The 11019-nt window shown below is 48.4% G+C and overlaps 1 protein-coding gene across 1 annotated transcript; it reads left to right on the top strand.

Moving 5' to 3' along the window:
- The first annotated feature begins 2654 nt into the window (after nt 1-2654).
- LOC118024883 (keratin, type I cuticular Ha7-like) lies at nt 2655-8327 on the top strand. Its single transcript, XM_035027090.1, has 7 exons — nt 2655-3173; nt 5041-5123; nt 6073-6229; nt 6557-6718; nt 6805-6930; nt 7262-7482; nt 8192-8327. Exons 1-7 carry the CDS (start codon nt 2745-2747, stop codon nt 8325-8327), a joined length of 1314 nt encoding a protein of 437 aa, XP_034882981.1. The 5' UTR covers nt 2655-2744.
- Nucleotides 8328-11019: the final 2692 nt, after the last annotated feature.

Below are 11019 nucleotides of genomic sequence, written 5' to 3'. Positions count from 1 at the left end.
TTTGCCCATATCTGTAGTTAGAGTTGTTAAGGGGAAGTGTTCCCATGGGTCTCACTGATTGTATATGGGACCACCTGATGGCTGGGTGGATACCATGGCTTAAGAGTTGGTGGTACCAGCATACCGCACACAGGAGTCCTGGGCACGAAGGTTTTCTGGGCCATCTGCTGGCAGCCTCTTAATCCCAGCTCATCAGAAATTCCATTCTAGGGCCTTCACTTAAGAGTAGTAGAGACTCCATAGAGCGTATTCATAGGAATGTACTCAGGATGGCGAGGGGGATTAGAAAGAGCTGAAAGGCAAACTCTCTGACTTACTTGCTAACATACTGCCAGCATCCAGCATCAGAACCTGCCTGGAACGGAATGGGTACTCGCTCAATGTTTATTGAAGAATGCAGGAACAAATGAAAGCAGTAGACATAAACAGCATGGAGGTAGATACGTCTCTCTGCATAAAGGACTTTCTTTTTTTTTTTTTTTTTAAAGATTTATTTGAGAGAGCGAGAATGAGAGAGAGAGAGAGTACATGAGAGGGGGGAGGGTTAGAGGGAGAAGCAGGCTCCTTGCTGAGCAGGGAGCCCGATGTGGGACTCGATCCAGGGACTCCAGGATCATGACCTGAGCCGAAGGCAGTCGCTTAACCAACTGAGCCACCCAGGCGCCCCCATAAAGGACTTTCTAACAGTCCCTTGTATTGTGAGCCCCTGAAGATAGAGCTAGATGTTATTTCTCTCTTGACACCAGCATCTTGCACAAAGCCTGGGAAGCTGAGCCACAGGGGCCCAGTCGGCCAGTGATGGGATGGGCCTTCTGGAGAGCGGTGGAAGGTTATCGAAGGGATTTAATGCCAAAGGGCCTTAGACTAGAAGACTTTGAGATCCCTTTTAGCTCAGATTCCTTATTTTAGAGCCACCTAAAACACATACCTGCTGCCTTAAGGGTCCTCCTGGTAAATTCATTCATCTTAGGAATGGGGTCAAAGCAGCGTCTTCGTTAGCATAGCCTAGAAGCTGGCTGGCTGCCCTTTTCCAGGGCTTACTGAACGACTGGCTTATTTGTTTAGGAATGGAGGAGGCCATAAAGCTTCTGATGCTCTGAGTGTGTCTGAAGATTAAGGAAATTTAAATTTTATTTTACAGTCTGCTAAGTAATGGACAATCAAGGTGGGTGCATTTCAAAGAAATGCACGAAGTTTCAAAAGATGAAAGATTAAAGTTCTTGAGTATGTATCTCCTTAAACAAGGTGTAGTGGGAGTCAGTGGGTGAGAGGACCAGTGTCTTACAAGGAAAGCTGCCAGAAAGGAGGAGGAGGTGCCTGAGAACAGACACCATAAAGTACTAATCACTGCCTGCCTTAATTAGCCTATAGACTCTCATACAAAAAAACCATAATTTCATTTCTTGGGAATCACAGATTACCCTGTTTCATTCATGAAGTTCTTTTTTGTTTGTTTCTGCTTCCCAAACTACTTATTTATCTCATGCTTGCACAGGGAAGTCTTAATTGACCAAATCAGTTTGATAGGTGGTATTTCCATTTTAATTCAGTTTAAAATACTTTAACTTCTCATCTGATATCTCCTTTGACCCATGAGTAATTAAAAAGTGTCTATTCAGTTTTCACCAAAATCAATTTAGAAGTTAGGTTTTTCTTTTGTTTTTCTGGTCTGATGTTGTCCTCTAATGTTTATACAGGAGACTTTCATCTCTTCTCTGTTACTTTCCTTCATAAGGAACCTGGATATTTATTTTTCCTCATATTTGGGGAGAATCAGCTTCCAGGGGCAGATTCCTACCTTTGATTTGCCTTTACCTGAAGACTATATATGGGATGGTCCTGGCATTCAAGGCTTCCCACAACCTGGACTGAATGCAACTTTCCAGGGCTGGTGTATGTGTCTTCATTATAAGCTCCAGCACAGCTATACTATTTTCCATTTCCCACACACGTTTGATTCTGTTCATTTTGGTCTCTATGAGAGATGGTCTCTCCCCCAGCCCCTCCTGGAAACCATCATTCAAAACACATTTTAAATGCTCCTTGTTCCATGAAGTCTTTTTCTGGTCACACAGTGGGCTCTCTTCTTAAAATCTATGCAGTTGTTTTTTTTTTTTTTTAACCCCTCTCTTATTGCCTTTATAATAAAGGTCATTTACTTTCTTATTCCTCTTACTAAAATCTAAACCCCTCCCTCCAGGCAGGCTAAGCTGTGTCCCAGAGTGGAGACCTCTATACATATTTGCTGAAACAAACTAATTGTGATTTGTTTTGCTTTCCTCAGTGTGCTTGATTTGATGACTATTTTAGACTTTGCCATGATGGGAACATTTGGAGGCAGGAAAAGGATACTGGAGTGGGAGAGATTTTGGGGGATTTTAGGAGTCTCTGGTTCTTGATTATCTCACAGATAAGCTGACAGAGGGGAAAGAGACATAAGCCACAGAATGTGGGCTACTTGAAGAAGACCTCATTTTCTCTGTGTTGTAGGATCCTGCAGTGAGCGGAAGTATCCTGTGTGGGTGAAAGCCTCTTTCATGAGCTCATTAACTCTTTATAAGAGACAAAAATCACTGACTAATAGGGTGATTGTATGAGAATCAACATAAATATTAATGAGGAAAATGCCTGTTTTCTTGCACCAACACCCACTACAGACCTTATATAAGGTCTGGAGGAGAAGGAAGGCTTCTACTTCAAGCAAATCCAACTGTGGGCAAAGCACATGTCTGGCCTTCGGCACCATGACTTCTCATCACTGCAATTCTCTCCTCAGTGGAAAGGTTCCAGAGGCCAAGCCTGCCTCCCTATGCCTGTCGGCCACCCTGGCACATGCCAACCGAATGCGTGTGGGGGCAACCCCTCTGGGCAAACCCAGCCTCTGTATGCCCCACAGCTGCCACACCGCTTGCCCCTTGCCAGGGACCTGCAACATTCCCGGCAACATTGGAGTCTGTGAGAACTATGGGGAAGGTGCCCCGAATGGCCACGAGAAGGTGACCATGCAGTTCCTGAACGATCGCCTGGCCAACTACCTGGAGAAGGTGCGTCAGCTGGAGCGGGACAATGAGGAGCTAGAGACCAGGATCCAAAAGTCGAGCAAATGCCATGAGTCCACCATGTGTCCAGACTACCAGTCCTACTTTCAGACCATTGAAGAGCTCCAGCAGAAGGTGAGGTTTGTGGTGCTTCAGATCAGGGGTTGGCAAACTATGGCCCATCTGGCCTACTGACTGATTTTTATAAATAAAGTTTTATTGGTACATGGCCATGCTCATTCATTAATGTATTGTGTATGGCTGCTTCTGTGCTCTAATGGCAGAGTTGAATAGTTGTGACAGAGATTCATGGCCTTCAAAGCCCTATATATTTACTGTCTGGCCCTTTACAGGGAAAGATTATTGACACTTGCACAAAATTTTCAGGGCCTGGATTGGGAGTGGAAATAGCCACATTTGAAAAAAAATTTTTTTTGATTGTGGGAAGAGAATTTCTTGAGTGCAGATGAATGGGAATATGTAGAAGTTGAGATGTTGGATTTGACTCTCCAGGATTCTGAGTTTATGTTTGCTTAGTCTCAGTGCTTACAATTCTAACATTGTAGCTGCAAAGACAGTGCAATGTAACCTCCAGCGCAGTACAAGGCAGCATGTTCTAATGTCCTTCATGAGCCAGTATATGGTCATTCAGTAGCATTGGTCTCTTCTGCATAGCTACTGTCCCCTTTGATAATCAGTGCAATGCTTCTTAAGAAACTACATCTTTGTTTTGGAGACAGGAAGACAAAGAATGTCAAATAGGGGCCACAGAAACCTGGCTAGATTCACAGAAGACCTTTGGGGAAGTTGATCAACAAGCATAAGGGACTTCTTATTAAGAATGGGTCCCTCTTATATGATCCAGCAATTGCACTACTGGGTATTTACCCCAAAGATACAAAAGTAGGGATCCGAAGGGGTACGTGCACCCTGATGTTTATAGCAGCAATGTCCACAATAGCCAAACTGTGGAAAGAGCCAAGATCTCCATCGACAGATGAATGGATAAAGAAGATGTGGTATATATATACAATGGAATATTATGCAGCCATCAAAAGGAATGAGATCTTGCCATTTGCAACGATGTGGATGGAACTGGAGGGTATTATGTTGAGCGAAATAAGTCAAACAGAGAAAGACATGTATCATATGACCTCACTGATATGAGGAATTCTTAATCTCAGGAAACAAACTGAGGGTTGCTGGAGTGGGGGGTGGGGTGGGAGGAATGGGGTGACTGGGTGATAGACACTGGGGTGGGTATGTGCTCTGGTAAGCGCTGTGAATTGTGCAAGACTGTTGAATCTCAGATCTGTACCTCTGAAACAAATAATGCAATATATGTTAAGAAAAAAAGAAGAAGAAGAAGAAGAAGGTAGCAGGAGGGGAAGAATGAAGGGGGGGAAATCGGAGGGGTAGACGAACCATGAGAGAAGACGGACTCTGAAAAACAAACTGAGGGTTCTAGAGGGGAGGGGGGTGGGAGGATGGGTTAGCCTGGTGGTGGGTATTGAGGAGGGCACATTCTGCATGGAGCACCGGGTGTTATGCACAAACAATGAATCATGGAACACTACATCTAAAACTAATGATGTAATGTATGGGGATTAACATAAGAATAAAAAATTAAAAAAAAAAAAAGAATGGTAGCTCTTCATCTAAACCTTTCATAACCAGCCAGCCCATTGTTCTGTGGCCTAGATTTCAGATCTTGTTCATATCAGGCTAAGTATCATGGCTGGCAAAATAAAATTAAGTCTCTGTTATGTGTTCAGTTTGCTATTCCTTTCCATCTCCCAGTTCTTTTGGCTGTATGCCTTCCGACTTTGCCAAGCATCCTCATGCACAGCCCCCGCCCTGTGTCACACCAGCATCTCTTACGTGTTTGGGAGTCCAAGGGGGTGTTGTTGTTTGAATCTCAGGCCAGTGGAACTTCTTTTGACCCGAGGCCATTGATGGCTCTTAGAGATAGTGAATTACTGAGCCTACTTTCTTTCCCCAGATCCTGTGCATCAAATCTGAGAACAACAGGCTGGTTGTGCAAATAGACAATGCCAGGCTGGCTGCAGATGACTTCAGGACCAAGTGAGTTGGGGTAGAACAGGCATAGGGGGGAGCCAGGTGCCTACCCTGACTTTTTCTCTCTTGTGAGGCAGTTGGCATCAGAAATATAATTGACCAAGATCCCAAACCGACAGTTAAAGCAGGAGAAAACAGGGCCTTATGCCCAAGATCTTGAAAGAACACTCCTCTGACCCTCAATTGTTTAGCTTTTATAGTTCACAACATGCTTGAGAATGCATCATACACTTGCTGCTATGGTTTCAAGGACCTGGGGAGGTAGGCAGGGCACTGATGGCTTCATCCTTGTGAGGGTACTGAAGCTCCGGGCCCCAAGTCAGTGGCCACTGAGTGGTACAACTGGAACCTGGCCCTACGTTTCCTACCCAGAGGCCATTTCCTACCAAATTCTGCTGCCTCCATGAGAATGTTTCCACACTGCAGCTCAACCAACTTGTGAGCACTAGTAACTCATGACAGAAAGCATGCTCCACCGTCTATGATGGAGGCCTGTGAGGCTCAAAAGGTTTATGCCACCTCAGAAGATCCAACCCGGGAACAGGAAGGGGCATTGTGTTTTATTGTCTTTCTTCAGTACTCTGTGGAAGCCTCATTCCTCTGGAGCTAAAGAGGGCCATTTCTATCCTCCCATCTGGCATTTGGCTTCTAATCTGAGAGAGAACCCAGGGTCTGCCTCAGTAAGGGATGTGGAAGAGGAGGGTCTGTAGGGATCACCTGAGGGCAGGTGCTAGCCATGTGTCTACACCAGCACCCTCAGGCCTGGCCACTCTGCCTAGTGGTGCTTCATGTCAGATGGGTGGGGAATACCCCATTGCTTTCTGGGCTGGGGGTGTGCCACATAGAAAATGCCAACCCACAATTAGACTGCAGAGGGATGGCCAGTGGAGTGGCTGCCAGTGTCCTGGGGCCCCTCTGCTCTCTACCCCCGACTCCTGTATCTTTCCTGCTAAAGGTACCAGATGGAGCACTCGCTCTGCCAGCTGGGGGAGGCCGACATCTGCGGCCTGCGCAGGATGCTGGATGACCTCACACTTGCCAAGTGTGACCTGGAGGCCCAGCTGGAGTCCCTCAAGGAGGAGCTGCTCTGCCTTAAGAAGAACCACGAGCAGGTACATGGCCCTTTGTGTAAGACTTTCTGGGGGTGAATTCGGGCTCATTTGGGGGAAGAAATGAAGCTTTTCCTCCTCCTCAGGATGGAAGCTCTGCAGGCCCTGCCTCGTGGTTAAGCCTCACAAGCTATGGAGGTGAGCTCCAGCTTTCAGTGGGGACTTGCTCTTCATCCACAGCCTTTGGAAGTTTCTAGGCTAATGCAGGTGGTGCCTCGTCCTCAGAGGAGCCCAGGGAAATCACTGGGGACGGGGGAGTGGGAGATGAGGTTTTGGGGTAGAGGGCAGTGGGGGCTCCACGACTGGGATGTCCTCCTCTCGTACCCACAGGAAGTCCACCTTCTGAGGAGCCAGCTGGGGGACAAGCTCCAGATTAAGCTGGATGTTGAGCCCACCGTGGACATGAGCAGGGTGCTGCAGGAGATGAGGTGCCACTATGAAGCCATGGTGCAGACCAACCACAATGATCTGGAAGAGTGGTTCCAAGATCAGGTGAGGGTGCTGCCTCGGAGCAGGGAGGGCCCCTGGCTTCCACCTGGGCAGGTTGCTGATCATGTCTCCGTGCCCTTGTGCTTCAGTCTGAATGCATCAGCAAGCAGGACATGTCCTGTTCCGAGGAGCTGCGGTGCTGCCAGTCGGAGATCCTGGAGCTGAGACGCACGGTGAACGCCCTGGAGGTGGAGCTTCAGGCCCAGCAGACGCTGGTGAGCTCCCTTGCTCGGTTCAGTACCTGCCTCCCTTAAATACAGACCAGGACACAGTTCAAACCTTGACTTCCTTGCCTTTGCAAGAACTTTCTCATACATGTGGATGATAAGGGAATGAACATTCACCCATATGAGGGAGGTCCTGCAAACTTATCCTGAGGTCTACAATGAAGAGCAATGGCATGTTTAGTTCTTCCAGCTGAGGCCTGCTAACAGGAGCTAGATTGTTCTCCAGGCCTGGCAATACCTTGGGGTGTCACAGTCTTACTGGAGAGACTGAGGGCTGCAGTCCACGATTTTCCACCTACTTCCCCCTTTGGTATTACAGAAAGACTGTCTGCAGAATTCCCTGTGTGAAGCTAATGCCCGCTTCGGCACTGAGCTGGCCCAGGTGCAGGTCCTGATTAGCAACGTGGAGGAGCAGTTGTCTGAGATCCGGGCTGACCTGGAGCGGCAGAACCAGGAGTACCAGGTGCTGCTGGACGTCAAGGCCCGGCTGGAGGGTGAGATCAACACGTACCGGAACCTTCTGGAGAGCGAGGATTGCAAGTGTGTACCCTGATGTTTGTGCCAATGTCATGTGTAAAAGCAGAGACCTCTTGTAGGGATGGTTTGAAAGGAGGGGTGGCGTTGCAGACCGCATCTCTGGGGACAAACTTAAGCCTGGTGAGCTGCCTGGACGTAGAGGAGGGCATGCGGGAACTTTTCAGCTCATGCCGTCCATTCTGCTGACCATATTACGTTCCCAGATGCCAATCGCTGCCATGGGGGGCTGAAATACTGAGAGCTCAGTGCATTTAGGTTTTGCTAAATTCTCTCTGGAGGAAGTATTCTAGTAACAGGGATTCTTCATACTCAAGGTTAAAAAACATTGCTAAGGGCATTTGCAGCCATTCTTTCATTTTGTCCTTCCATTGCACCGTGCAAAAGGTAAGGTGGATAGAACACCCCGTTAAGCAATAACGAACAAGACTGGGGGTTATATGTCAATCGGAGGGCAGCTGACCTCTGGCCTGCTCTTGCCTGGCCAGCCTATCTGCCTTTCTCGTCTGTGTTCCTTCGCCCGTGGCTGGAAGCGCTGGTTTTGCACAGGGGAACCGTGAGCTCTGGTCCCAGCTCCACTATGGAATTTCTAAGCCCAGCAGGACCTCCAAGGTCTATAATCCCCTTTTGCTTTTCCGATTCTGAAGTGTCTGTATGCTTTCGTCTTTCATGCACTTCTGACGTTAGTGTTTCAAACATCTTTTTCTCTCCACAGGCTCCCTTGCAACCCATGTGCGACCCCAGCCTCCAGCACCCCCCGCCCAGTCCCTGCAGCCTGTACCCCCTGCTCTCCCTGCCTTTCTGGGCCGCATCGGGCCTCCTGTGGCTCCTGCTCAATACCTCGATGCTGACACACTCTTCAGCCTGAGGGAGATGGGGATTGTCTGCCCCCCAAGGCCTTGCTCCCTTGGCCAGCTGGGCGGGAGGCTGATGCCAGGTGGTGCTTCTCTGCTGATGGGCTTTCTAGTCCAGTGGCTCAGCCCTGGCCCCTGGATTTGGGCTTCCTCTCTTTAGAGTGTCTTAAACACTCCTTTTGCTCTCTTCTGTTGCTTCACAGTCTGAGAAGTGGTAGGTAGCCTGGTTTTTATTTTGCTAATAAACTTCACTTCTGCAGCGTGAAGAGCCCAGGGCCTGTGGTCAGTGTCTCTACCTCATGCCAAGAGTGTTGCTGAGGGTCCCTTGAGCTGTTCCCACAGAAGCAGGGGTTGGGGCTCCCTCACCGGAGGGGTTCTGGGAGATGGCAAAGCCAGCCAGGACCATGGTTAAAAATAGGCCTGTAGCAAAATGGCGCCATTGAGAGATACCCAGCTGTAATTGGGTATCTAAAACCTATTTAGAGCCAGATTCACAGAGCTGTTAAAATACGCGAACCAACTAAAATCCACCCCCGCCCCCACCTTATCAGGATGAAGCCTCTGGTCCTTGTGCAAAGGAAAAGCTCAGGTCAGAGGTGCTGCCGGGATCCCCTAGAATACTCTACTTAAAGTAAACTTTTGTGATCACAGGCCCATGGCGAGCAAGGCACAGTGCTGGGCTTTACAGATCTTGTGATGCAGGGGTTCTGCCAAAGCCTGCAAAGAGGGAACACCTGGTGGCTGAATCAAGACTTGAACCCTGGTCTTTTTGAATTAGGCCCAAAGCCCATTCTTTGGAAGCTTTGAAGGGAAAAAAAAAATAAACATGAGTAGGTTTAAGGTGGAGGTTCTAAAAGTGTGGTCCTCCAACCAGTCGTACCAGCTTTACTTGGGGACTTTTAGGAAATTCCAAGTCTTGGGCCCCACCTCAGACTTTCTGAATAAGCAGTCTGGTTTACTGAGCCTTCCAGGTGATTCTATGCATGCTCAAGTTTGAGAACCCCTGGGTTAGGGGGTTTATTTGGGGACTGAGCCCCTTATGGGCCAGATACGCTGTGGAAGGAGTTGGCCACAGCCTCCTAAGGATCCTGTGTGTGAGCAGTGCCTCATTTGATCAAGATAGAGCCTTTCCCCTGCACACTGTGAAATGCTGAATGTATAAAGGATGGTGGTTGCCCAACCTGTCAGACTATAAGTCTAGAAAAGGCCAAACAGACCCACCCAAGCTCCCTCACACGGGCTCCACTAGCAAGCCCTCTGGAAGCTGCCTGGCTTGGACCTTGTAGGCAGTAGACACATGAATCAGAAGCTCTATGTTTAGGCAGCCACGGCCAAGAACAGCATGTCTCCAGAAAGCAGCGTCAGAGCTGGCCAAAGAGGGGAAGCAGCGAGTTCCCCATCATTGGAGGCATTCAAGCAGGGTCTTTTTAACCACCTGGTAGGGATGTTGAGGAGGTTACTCAGGCATCTGATGGGGCTGAATGAGATGGTTCTAGGGGGTTTTCTAGTCCCCAAATTCTATGACCCCCTGCGGTCTAGGTCTTATTCGTCGGTGAGATTACAAGTGTTAAAGCAGAGCTGACACACTGACTCCACGAGCTGGTTCTTGTCTTCTCTCTGCTCCGTGAGCTCTCTGAATCAGAGTAGCCTGCTGAGAAATTTACAAAATCCAGCCCATCCTGGTGCAGGAGTGACCATAGCCCTAAGCCCCGAGGCTTGGAGAGATCTTAAGCCAGGGCCTGGTTGTTGCGTCTCCAACTACTCTCAAATCCCAAATCCTACCTGTTGGCCACCATCTGTGCGGACAGGACCGATTTGCTTGGGAAGCAACAGGACTTCCACCACAGGGAATCTGGAAGGGTCAGAGGCTGTTACACCCTTCCCTCCATTCTCCTCCACTCTGCCTCTGCCCTTTCTCTCAAGCTGTACCAGCATTAGGGTACAGGTGGCATCTCTCTCTCTCTCTCTTTTTTAAGGATTAAAAAAATATATTTTATTTATTTATTTGTGTGTGTGTGAGAGAGAGAACAAGCAGGGGGAGCGGCAGGCAGAGGGAGAAGCAGGCTCCCCGCTGAGCAAGGAGCCTGACATGGGGCCCGATCCTGGGACCCTGGGATCATGACCTGAGCCGAAGGCAGACGCTTAACCAACTGAGCCACTCAGGCGTCCCAGGTGACCCATCTCTGAGGGTAGGTCCCAATAAGAAAGAACAATCTTGATAAGTCTTAATTTAGCACCTGGCCCAAATAGCTTTGCCTCTTCCTTTGTACTTAAAAAGCTCCTTTCATCCAACAAGTTCAAAGCGTCTAACAAAATAAACCCACTTATTCTTGCACCATGACAGTAGGTAAGCATTGTTTTTCTCTTTTAAGGAGAGGGAGAGAAGGTGAGTCATTGAGTGGTGGAGGGATTCTTCTGGTGACATGAAATGAATCAGTGCCCCAGGGTAATTGACCCGTGTTTCTTAAGTTCACATCCAGTGCTCTGATTATAATTAAAAGAGGAGCTTTGATGAGACATTGTTTGTGTGTGTGTGTGGTGTGTATGTGTGTGAAGTGGTTTGGGTTCCTGGGAAGAAATGCTGGGTGGAGGGATCACTCTGCTTGGGGAGGTGTGAAGAGCTTCCCTGGAGACCAAACAGTCCATCATCACCACCATCACCACCACCATCATCACCACCATCATCACC

This window comes from Mirounga leonina, unplaced genomic scaffold (genome assembly GCF_011800145.1).
Source record: "Mirounga leonina isolate KUSES-001 unplaced genomic scaffold, KU_Mleo_1.0 Mir_200, whole genome shotgun sequence".
NCBI lineage: Eukaryota > Metazoa > Chordata > Mammalia > Carnivora > Phocidae > Mirounga > Mirounga leonina.
The sequence above is the reverse complement of the archived record's forward strand: the minus strand, read 5'-3'. Positions and strand labels throughout refer to the sequence as shown.